This window comes from Triticum dicoccoides, chromosome 3A (assembly GCF_002162155.2).
Source record: "Triticum dicoccoides isolate Atlit2015 ecotype Zavitan chromosome 3A, WEW_v2.0, whole genome shotgun sequence".
Classification (NCBI taxonomy): Eukaryota; Viridiplantae; Streptophyta; class Magnoliopsida; order Poales; family Poaceae; genus Triticum; species Triticum dicoccoides.
In genome coordinates this window covers 564,362,634-564,374,628 of record NC_041384.1, presented here as the reverse complement: position 1 = coordinate 564,374,628, position 11,995 = coordinate 564,362,634, and the positions used below count along the sequence as shown (strand labels likewise).

Genomic DNA, 11,995 nt, shown 5'->3' with positions numbered 1-11,995 from the left:
TAGTATGCCTCTACTTGACTAGCCTGTTTATCAAAGATGGTTATGTTTCCTAGCCATAGACATGAGTTGTCATTTGATTAACGGGATCACATCATTAGGAGAATGATGTGATTGACATGACCCATTCCGTTAGCTTAGCACATGATCGTTTATATGTTGCTATTGCTTTCTTCATGACTTATACATGTTCCTATGACTATGAGATTATGCAACTCCCGTTTATCGGAGGAACACTTTGTGTGCTACCAAACGTCACAATGTAACTGGGTGATTATAAAGGAGCTCTACAGGTGTCTCCAAAGGTACATGTTGGGTTGGCATATTTCGAGATTAGGATTTGTCACTCCGATTGTCGGAGAGGTATCTCTGGGCCCTCTCGGTAATGCACATCACTTAAGCCTTGCAAGCAATGCAACTAATGAGTTAGTTGCGAGATGATGTATTACGGAATGAGTAAAGAGACTTGCCGGTAACGAGATTGAACTAGGTATTTAGATACCGACGATCGTATCTCAGGCAACTAACATACCGATGACAAAGGGAACAACGTATGTTGTTATGCGGTCTGACCGATAAAGATCTTCGTAGAATATGTAGGATCCAATATGAGCATCCAGGTTCCGCTATTGGTTATTGACCGGAGATGTGTCTCGGTCATGTCTACATTGTTCTCGAACCCGTAGGGTCCGCACGCTTAACGTTACGATGACAGTTTCATTATGGGTTTATATGTTTTGATGTACCGAAGGTTGTTCGGAGTCCCGGATGTGATCACGGACATAACGAGGAGTCTCGAAATGGTCGAGACATAAAGATTGATATATTGGAAGCCTATATTTGGATATCGGAATCGTTCTGGGTGAAATCGGGATTTTACCAGAGTACCGGGGGGTTACCGGAACCCCCCGGGGGTTAATGGGCCTACATGGGCCCTCAGGGAGAAGAGGAGGGCCGGCCAGGGCAGGCCGCGCGCCCCCTCTCCCCTAGTCCGAATAGGACAAGGAAAGGGGGGGGGGGGCGCCCCCTTTCCTCTTTCCCCCTTCCCCTTTCCTTCTCCAACAAGGCAAGAGGGGGGAGTCCTACTCCCGGTGGGAGTAGGACTCCTCCAGGCGCACCCCTAGGGGCCGGCCGCACCTCCCCCTCCCTCCTTTATATACGGGGGCGAGGGGGCACCCCAAGACACACAAGTTGATCTTCGTGATCGTTCCTTAGTCGTGTGCGGTGCCCCCTTCCACCATATTCCACCTCATTCATATCGTAGCGGTGCTTAGGCGAAGCCCTGCGATGGTAGAACATCAAGATCGTCACCACGCCGTCGTGCTGATGGAACTCTTCCCCGACACTTTGCTGGATCGGAGTCCGGGGATCGTCATCGAGCTGAACGTGTGCAAGAACTCGAAGGTGCCGTAGTTTCGGTGCTTGATCGGTCGGGCCGTGAAGACGTACGACTACATCAACCGCGTTGTCATAACGCTTCCGCTATCGGTCTACAAGGGTACGTGGACAAACACTCTCCCCTCTCGTTGCTATGCATCACCATGATCTTGCGTGTGCGTAGGATTTTTTTTGAAATTACTACGTTCCCCAACAGAAATTAACTAAGTCTTTTTTAACTTTATTATGAGTGATTGTTATAGATATGTATTTCTCTCTGATCTATCCGTTTGGTTTGGCCAATTAGATTGATTTATCATCAGTGTGAGAGGTGCTTTGTAGTAGGTTCTATCTTGCGGTGTCCTCACTCCGTGACAGGAGGAGTAGCGAGGCACGTATTTGTATTATTGCTACTAAGGGTAAAACCATGAATTTTCCATGGGTTTTGTATAGTTAAAGTTAACCATTACAACTTCGTGTACTTCACTTGTGTCCAACGACCAGCCACAGCCGCTATCGGAACTCCACATTTATCAATACCTCATCTATATTCGCAAATATTTTAGCTTGTTTTTATCATATTTTTGCTCGTTCTTTGATTGCTTGCAGTAATAAACATTCGTGGTCAGGTTGATCGTGCTTCCAACATCGTCAGTAACCTCCAAGAGATTGGTATATACCAATTGCTAAGGTGCAACATGGTCGCATGTTGTAGTCAGATCATCAAGTCGTTCTCCACAAAATCGAAGCTAACTCTCATAGAAAGATCGGGACACCCTCGCCTCTGCCAACTTTTCTTTGTGGTCATTTTGATTTTGTTCCCCAGACCACTTTTAAGCACCACACAACGTGAGTGGCAAGCGCCGCTGAAGGTGGTGAATAGAAACTTCTGGGTAACAGGCATGTGTAGGGTAACGCAGCAGAAAAAAAATTCGGCACAACGAGCACGCCTAGGACCACTGAGAAGATGCATACGAGGTTTTTGATCTGATCATTACCAACTCGTAGCCCAACGGAAGGAGAGTCGGTGGAGAACGTTAGTGTAGATCCCTGTAGTTAGGATTTACAACCTCCCAACCGCAAGGATGTTCTCCCTCGTCTGCCCCTCGGATAGCCCTTTGGGAGGCGGTCGGATAGTCCCTCGGACGGTGTCATGGACTTCCCTCCGGGAGCCCCCTCCTCAAAACTCGGAAGGTCACTTGGGCAGCCCTTCGGGAGGACACTCGAACAACCTCTCGGGCAAAAGATCGAACCTACAACCTCTCTACGGGGTTGCACACATACGACGTCACCCATCCGGCAGGGCTTCGCCGTCCAGAACTAGTTCCTACCAGAACCCAGACAACCTTTCGGCTCTACGAAACTATTTTGTGGGAGGGAGAGAAGAAAGGCAGATCACGCATGCCATTTGGTGAGAGAGTTGGAGTGAGTGTGGAGAGATCCTCTCCACCTCTATTTATAGGGAAGGAGGAGGTGGTGGTGGCTGAAATTCAGCCCAAAAGGTGGGTGGCCCCCACATGGAAGTGGCTCACAAAAAGCCACCAAACATGGGTGATCCCTCCCCAAAAAGCCACCAAATATGGATGCTCCCTCCTTAAAAAGCCACCAAACATGGGCTCCATAAAAAATGGATGCTCCCTCCCCAAAAAGCCACCAAACATGGGCTCCGTCAAACATGAATGCTCCCTCCCAAAAAGCCACCAAACATGGGCTGCCCCCCAAAGGGGGCGCCCCAACAAATCAGCCCACGAATCGTGGGATCTTGGCCCCTCATGCTAGGACAAGATGTTTTCCACGATCGTTTCTTCTGAAAAAATCCAGAAAATCCCAGAACATTTCCGGCACCCTTTAAAATCATTTAGGGCACGTTCCGAAACATTTCCGGTATGGTGGTTTGATTCAGAAATTTTTCGTTAACTCCAAAACACTTCAGTTTTCTCTCAGACTCCCTGTCTAGTATTCAATAGATAGATATTCCTTAAGCGTGTGACTCTTTAGTTCAGTGAAGTATAGACATGACCGCAACACTTTCTGATCAATGATCAACATCGGAGCCGTGGACACCCATGTTGACCCCTATACCCACACGAATAAATATTCAAGTGAACCTCCAGTTGCCATGTGCTATTCATGTTGCTTCGCGATATGTTACAAACACCCGAGGTGAGATTTATCGGCATCCCCGTGGATCAACACTTGTCCACCATGCCAGTTACCTCATTACTAGTTTTGTTCTCTTTTCTCGTTTCCGTGTTCTGGCATCCCCGTGATCAAATCGCAATGTGTCTGACCAGACGATGATGGATACCGTAACACCGAGAGGGCTCAAGAATATCTCTCCATCGTAGGAGGAGCAAATCCCAATCTTGAACTATCTCGTTTCATGTCATAATTTTTCGTGAACCCGTAAGCCGCCATAATAGCCACCCAATTACGGATGACGTTTAACAAACCCCAAAGTTCAGGAAGCAAGTACGAAGGAACTTGATACTCTCATGGTCTAAGGAATTATGCAAACATAAACTATCTCTGTATTATTAACCATTAACTTGTGACGAATGTATCTCATAGCATAACATCGATTCGGGTCGATTCAACACAAGTATTCTTCCAACATTGTGCCATCAAAATTGCCGACATAGTCATGCCCATGATCAGAATAACAGGATCATCATGCAATACTTGAGCCAGTCTTAGAGGCATGACCAGGGATACATTTAACCATTTTGTTATTTCACACATGCATATGAGTCTTCCCCCGAGCCTCGTGCTATTGCAGACTCGAGAACCATAGCAGTTATAGCACGTAATATAAACTTAATTACGAACATGAGATAAATAACAACGTTTATTATTGTCTCTAGGGCATATTTCCTACAGCCTGGGCATCTCTGCCAAGAAAAAAAGGCCTTGACAGTTTAGGCTCTCTGTAGCCTAGGCTCGAGATCGATAGCCCATATAAATTCGTTCTAAAAATGCTCGAAGTTTAGTAATTGGCTAGGCTAGCTTCAGGCTCGGCCCACCCTTCTCGCCCTTTGTTGCCTAGATTGCTTATGATTGCCATCAAGGTGGGCATCTATTTGTCTTTTTTTAGAAGGAAGGCATCTATTTGTCGCTTATAGCGAGCTCGGAGGAACGCTTGCCCGCCTAGCGCCTTGTACACGGGCCAGATGGGCCACAACTACTTCATCTGCTTGCATTGCTCATCGTCCCAAGCATACACATGCATCGCGGTGGCTGGAGCGGCCACCTTCGATTGTGGCGGCGTGGGATAAGAATTCTGTCAGCGCAAGTGACTTCCCTTTTTTCTGTTAAGTATATGTGTAGTTATTTTTCTTATTTTTCACTAGCTATATAAAAATGTCAATCATGTTTGAAACAAATGTTCGCTCATGTATTAAAATATGTCCATCGTGTATTAACAAATGTTCATTGTGTATTTAAAAAATCATGTACTTTGAAAATCTTAAACATATATAAATAATATTGTGGATGTATACAGACAATGTACAATGTGCAAGGAAAAAAGTAGACATAAAAATATATTTGAATTTATTATTAATCATGTATTTTTAAAAAAATATTAAACATGTAGAAAATAATGTTTCAGATGTATACAAATAATGTACAATCTGTATGAAAAAAGAATAGACATCAAAACATGTATTTGAAAAAAAAGTCATGTATTTGATTTTTTTAATGTGTATAAAAAAGTTTCAGATGTATACAAAAATGTGTATTGCGTATGAATATATAGACAGCAGAGCACGTATTAGAGAAAACATATAATATGTACGAAAAGTGTTAAATGTGTATATAAAATGTTTCTGATGTATAGGAATAATGTACAACGTGTATGAAAAAAGTAGACATCAAAAGACATATATATGATGTATTTAGAAAATGTTAAACATATGTAAAAAAATGATCTTGATGTATGCAAAAAAGTTTCTGATGTATACGAATAAAGTAACACGTGTATGAAAAAGTGCACAACAAAAAACTTATATATGAAAAAAAAACATCATGTATTTAGAAAATGTAAAACATATGTAAAAAAATCTTCCTGATGTATACGAAAAAATGCATAACGTCTAGGAAAAAAGTAGACATAAAAAACATATACTTGCAAACAAAATCAGTGGTCAGTGGTCATACCCGTGGGGCCCTGTTTATTCGTCCAAAAAATTCAACACTCACTGTCATAGACAAATTACTTGTCAGGAGTCTTTCAAAAGGGATATGGAAATCAAAACTCCAAATGAAACTAAATGTATTCATGTGGTTTCTTTTAGCTGATAGACTGAACACAAGCAACATGCTCAAAAGAAGATATTTTCATGTTGGAGATATTGAATCATGCACCCTATGCACTACTCAAGAGGAGAGACAATTGATCACTTGATCTTTAATTGCCCTTTTAGCCAAACTTGCTGCCCTAAGATTGGTATCTCATACAACTCTGGCATCTCAAGGATTGAGGCCACAATCAGGGCAAATGAAATTTATTTTCATAGGGCTTTTCTTTGAAATATTCACCATTACTGCCTGGAATATTTGGAAGGAGAGAAATAACTTCATCGTCAATAAGATCAGTCCTTCATATAGAGCTTGGCTTGAGAGAACTATGGCTGATCTTACTCACTTAGATAGAGAGTGTCTCCTCATCTCAGTGATTATATCACTTCTTTGTAAATTCACTTTAGACTATGCTTGTTTGCTTTCTTTTTTGGGGACTTTCCTCCCAACCATGTAAATATCCATTATATATTAATGTAGCATAGTAGGAGCCGCTCCTACTATTTTCAGTCAAAACTATATATTAATAAATGTATTTGAAAAATATTAACCATGAATAGAAAAAAAATGTACAATGTGTATGAAAAAGAGGCATAAAAAATATATATATGCTAAAATGTCAATCATGTATTTAAGAAATTTAATACATGTGTAAAAAAGTATTTTTTATGTATATGAAAATGTACAATGTATATAAAAAAGTAGACATTAAAACCATATATTTGAAAAGATGTTATCACGCATTAAAAAATGCACGTACAAAAAATATATTCCAGATGTATATGAATTTATTTTTGTACTTAAAAATAATAGATTTAAAAAAATGTTCCTGTTCTATCCGAATATATAAAAGATAAAAAAGAAAGAAATCATATATTTGAAAATGATAAATATGTATAAAAATAATGTTTTTGATTTTTATATACAATGTGGATGGAAAACAGTAGACATCAAACATGTCTTTGATATTTTTTTATTAATCATGTATTTATAAAAATATTAAGTGTGTACTCCCTCAGTTCCTTAATATAAGTCTTTTTCGAGATTCCAATATGAACTACATATGGAGCAAAATGAATGAATCTAACTCTAAACTATGTTTATATACATCTGTATGTAGTTCATATTGAAATCTCTTTAAAGACTTATATTTAGGAACTGAGGGAGTATAAAATAATATTTCAGATATATACAACTAATGTACAGTGTGCATGAAAAAGAATAGACATCAAAATATGTATTTGAAAAAAAAGTTAATCATGTATTTGAATTTTTTAAATGTGTATAATATTTTTAGATGTATACAAAAAAATTATATTGTGTATGAAAGAGTAGACAACAAAGCATGTATTTGAGAAAATGTATAATGTGTATGAAAAGTGTTACATGTGTATAGAAAAATGTTCTGATTATACCAAAGATATACAACGTGTATGAAAAAAAGAAGAAATCAAAAAAATATATGAAAAAAATCATGTATTTAAAAACTATTAAACATATGCAAAATATGTTCACGATGTATAAGAAAAATGTACACCGTGTATGAAAAAAGTAGACATAAAAAATATATAGTTGTAAAAATATATCAATCATGTATTAAAAATATATTAACCATGTATAAAGACAAAAAAAGTACAATGTGTATTTAGGAATGTAAAACATGTGTAAAAAAGTGTTCTTTATTTATACAAAAATGTACTATTTATATAAAAAAGTACACATGGTTTAGATGTGTAGAATACCATATATTTTAAAAAAATGTTATCACCTATTTAAAAAGGCCCAAGATGTACTAAAAATGGTTTAGATGTATATGATTTTTTATGTATTTAAAAAATATTAAACATAAAAAATGTTCTTGTTTTATACAAACAGATAACAAAAAAAGAACTGACAAATAAATAAAGAAAAGGAAAAACAAAAGAAAACCAATGCAAAAGAATGAAAACAGTGAAAACCAAAATAATAACAAAGAAAACTGATGAAAAACAAAAGGGAACAAATATGAATGAAGAAAAAAGGAAGGAAAAAACAAAAGAAAATAGTAATGAAAACAAAGAAAAAGAATGAATGAAAAACCCGACAAAAGCCGGACCAGTCCAAACAGACCGAAGATAAAAACCGACTTTGAGGTCCATCTCCCTCCCCTCCTCCCTCCCCTGCTCCTGGGTGAACATCCGGAACCTTTTGGTTGGGCGGTGATGGTGCTTCTGCACCTCCTTCTTTAAGGCGTGGTTTTGGGTTTGTGGGGAGGAGGGTGGTCTGCAGCAAACCTTTGGTGTTCCTATTGGCGGCGGCTCCTTTCGTCCAGCGGCGACTCCCCGTTGTGGAGGTTCGATGCCCTCCTCAAGCCGCTTTACTCCCTCCTCTGCGCGGTCCGGTTGTCCGGTGGGTCAATGCCCTCGGCTTGCGCGAGAGGGGATAGTGGTCCCCTCTATGGCGATCAGGTCGCGTTGTTGGAGGTGTGTCACTGGTCTTGGCGTGGCTCGGCCCTCCTGGTGGCTTTGTTGCCCATTGCTCGCCGTGTCTTCATGAAGTGCTCTGTTCCTCTGGCTAGAGTCTGCGGCTTGCTCCTCGTGTGCGAGATGCAATTTGTGGCTTGGGGTGTGCTCGAGTGGTTGCCCTGTTTTCAGGTGGTCTTGCTGGCTCTGGCGAGAGCAGCTCCACTTTGCCTTCGGTGTGTCGATGGCGAGCTTCTTCCCTTGGTGCAATCCCTTCTAGCCCCTGTTTGGTCCCCAAGTTGTATTCTTTTCTTCTTTGGTCATAGATCTTAGCCTCCACAACGCCTTGTATCTCCTGCCTTGGGGTTGCATCGTTGTTATTTCTTCAATGGTTGCATTCCCGTTTTCCTTTTATTTCTTCAATTGTATGTTGTGCTCTTGTGATCCTGGCCGGTTGATGGCTTTGTTAATTCAAAGTCGGGTGAAGATCGAGCCCGAATGGCTCGTTTCGATCCTTTCATCTAAAAGGGATAAAAATCAATGAAACTTACACGGCTAGCTAGTGAAAAACTCACATGGCGTGCTAGTGAGCCCGAAAAGACCAATGAAAAACTTACACGGCGTGCCAGTGAACCGAAAAAATAGTAAACCTTGCCGACCCAGTAGCTACACTAGAAAAAATAATCCTTCAGGCGAGACCTCCTTTGATCTCGCTATAAGCGAGATATAGCTCTCGCGTTCATCGTGTGGTATATTGAGGTTATCCTCCTTTTCAAAATAAATAAATAAATCATGTGGCATATTACTCACCTCTCTAGTCTCGACCTATGCTCGGCCTTCAGTCATGCGTACTACTTGCAGAGCACTGATTGCTTATTTCCTCGAGGCAACTGTTGCCTGGTGCTTGCTTACAGTATTGATCTCTGGTGGCCTTGTCAGTTGGCACGGCTAGAAAGGGAACACCACATGACAGCCCCTAAAAGGACCTCTCGATAATAACAGTAGAAAAATAAAATCGAACTCCCCAACCCTGATAAGCAGTGAGGACCATCTTTTCTTGGCGCAACAGCTCCTTCTAACCTTTTGCGAGGTACCATGTCAGGATCCCACCTCCACAGAACCACTGATCCCCGATCCTACCAAGGCAAACAATCAACCTAAATTAAGCACGCTTTGCATATTCTAGAGGGGCCAGCCGCGTAGGCCGCCACCACCGTCTCGCGATCCCGTGTGACCTCAAGCAATCCCGAAAGACCCACCCTAACCATGCTTAATTCAGAAATAAAGCTAGCCGCAAAACCGCAGGATCTGCTCTCTCTTTCTCCCGACGCGACATGGTGCGCGCGGATCCTTCAGGTGGACGGACGGACGGACGACCATCGCCTGAAAGGCGCCCGCACGGGCGCAGCCACGGCTCCACGAGGCGCCGTGGAGCTCACGGGGATTTTATAAAGGGATCGCGTGGATAACGAGCTCCTCTGGCCTCTGCTACGGGGAGAGCGTCGGTGGGCCGTTGGTGTGTAGTGTACGTAGTTTGGTCCATGGCTTGTCTGGTTAACTGATGCCGTGCACTGTAAGAATCACCCTGTGCGTGGATGCATTAATTTACACGCCTGCGTGCGTGGGCTGGTCTAACCGAGCATCATGCATTTGCGAAGAAAAGGAAGAGCTTCAGGTAGAAGCGTCCCTAGCTTATTAGCGACTAGTGTGATCAATCTAGTCAAGTACTCCCTCGATAAAGAAATATAAGAGCGTTTAGATCGAGTAGAAGAAAAGGCGCAGGGCGTGGTGAAAAACCTTTCCTCGACTACAGGAGACACGGACACGGCAGTTCTCTTACCAGTAACCAGTGTCGGGAGCGCGAGCGTGCGACGGAAGGCGGGTCGCACTCACACGTACGCGCGCGCGGGGGGCAGAATAGATCCGGGAAAACGACCACGCACCGTACGGAGATCACCGCCGCGCGCACGATTGACTGATTGATTGTGCCGCAAGGGAGTCTGGTGTGGCAGGAGAGGCAGACAGAGCGCTCACTCCAGTCATGTGGCTGCCAAGGACGAAGGAAGAACAGTGTGCGTATGCGAGGCTTTACCCAAGTGTAAAGCAAGCCGAGCGAGCGAACGAAGCCTCTGGTCGCTTTACCGCCGGTCCGTCCGACTCATGCACACATTACACGCGCACCACCATAACCACCACACCAGCAGCTCCGCGCCACCAGCCATTGCTCAGGAGGGGCGGTATAAAGGGCGGGGAGCAGAGGACGGCCCACGGCGCGTCCGCTCAGCATGGGGTGGCTCCGCTCCCTCGTCTCCCCGCTCAGGAAGCTCTGGTGCAACATCAACACCGTGCCGAGGAAGAGTATGTCCTCCTGTATTCGTGTTTACATGCATAAATACAGCCTTTGTCTCTGTTCTTCTCTCCGGTTTCTGATCGTCTGCTTGTTTGTTTGGTTTGCAGAGAGAGGGATCTACATCCTGTACGACGACGTCAAGTCGTGCCAGTGCGAGGACGTGCACGTGCTCTGGTCCATCCTCGTCGAGTCCCACGGCCTCCCGCCGCCCACACCGCCGGTGCTCCGGCTCACGCGGTGACCGGAACGCGCCGGACGGCGGATCGCTGGCATCGGCGCGGCGCCCCCCGGAATAAGGAACGGCCGGCGCGGTGCCGCCGTGGCTGGCTCCATGGGAGGTGAACCAGTAATAGTATAGTAGTAGTAGCATATGATTTCTGATGTAAAGAGCACATAGGAGGAGTTGTTTACAGTTCATCTGGCCTTCGTCCGGCGCCTCTTTTGGAGCTGCTGCTGGGACGGGAGAGCGAGGCTGCTGCGTTTGCGGCTTCTGGACGCGTGTGGTGATGGGCTTTCTTCGAGCGCACCCCTCTTTTGAGTTTTTGATTGATTCACGCGTCGTTTTCTGTCGAGACTGCACTTGGATGCAGCCCTTTAATTCATCCCCATTACCAGGGACAAAAAAAGAAAGGGATCTTCAGCAATTATTTCATTGCCATTTCTGTGTTGTTTCCACTGATGTTTGCTTTGCGGACATGCAAGTGGGTGCTTCTGGTTTGCCTTCGCCGGAGCCGGCGGAGCGTACACTGTTCAAATAACCGATCGTAGTATCAAGTGTCTGCGCTCTGCGGTGCATCATTTGTTGCTCTGTTCTTCTCCTCTTCCAATAACTGGAGTTATGATCAGTTTTTTTTTTCAGAGAGAGAAATCTGTCTTCTTTCTGGTTGGGGTCCTGCGGATGACTTGTGAGACCTCCTAGCCAGGAAAGCGACTTTTTGTTGGACGGGGGCATTGGCTCCCGTTTTCTGAAATGATTCAAAAAATCATATTTCCAAATTTCAAAAAATTCGAAAAAATGTGAAAAATTGTACATATTCACGATGGATCTGTGAATTTTAGTTCAAAAATATTATGGTTTGCAAGCTGCACACACAAAAAAAGCTGCACACAAAAAAAAAATCCTGGTCCAACAACGAAAAAAAGATTGGCCCATTTTCACGTATATATTTGTTTTCATTGTCTACGCCACTTATGAAAGTATATTGTCATGAAAATTTTCTTCAACGTGTCATATGTGTATTTGTGTATGTAAAAAAAATTCGATTTTCTTTTGCATTGTAGAAAAATGTTCTTTTAGGTCCACATAGTGCCCGTCCACCATTGGGCATTTCCACCTAGCCAACCCTTAACCCCGAAAAAAACACCCTAGCCAACCCTTATAGCGCCACGTCGCGTTATAGCGCTCACGCGAGTGTTGTATGGGCAGGCCCAATAATTCTTCACCCGCTAGCTCTCGACTCGGTCATTAAGTTCCTCGGTAGCATTTCCTATACAACGCCTTAAGCGCCCGTTATTTCAGTTTTCGTAAACG

The 11,995-nt window shown here is 43.2% G+C and overlaps 1 protein-coding gene across 1 annotated transcript; it reads left to right on the top strand.

Moving 5' to 3' along the window:
- Nucleotides 1-10,330: 10,330 nt before the first annotated feature.
- On the top strand, nt 10,331-11,133 carry LOC119269202. The gene is made up of 2 exons (XM_037550989.1): nt 10,331-10,472; nt 10,572-11,133. Exons 1-2 carry the CDS (start codon nt 10,400-10,402, stop codon nt 10,703-10,705), a joined length of 207 nt encoding a protein of 68 aa, XP_037406886.1. The 5' UTR covers nt 10,331-10,399; the 3' UTR covers nt 10,706-11,133.
- The last annotated feature ends 862 nt before the right edge of the window (nt 11,134-11,995 follow it).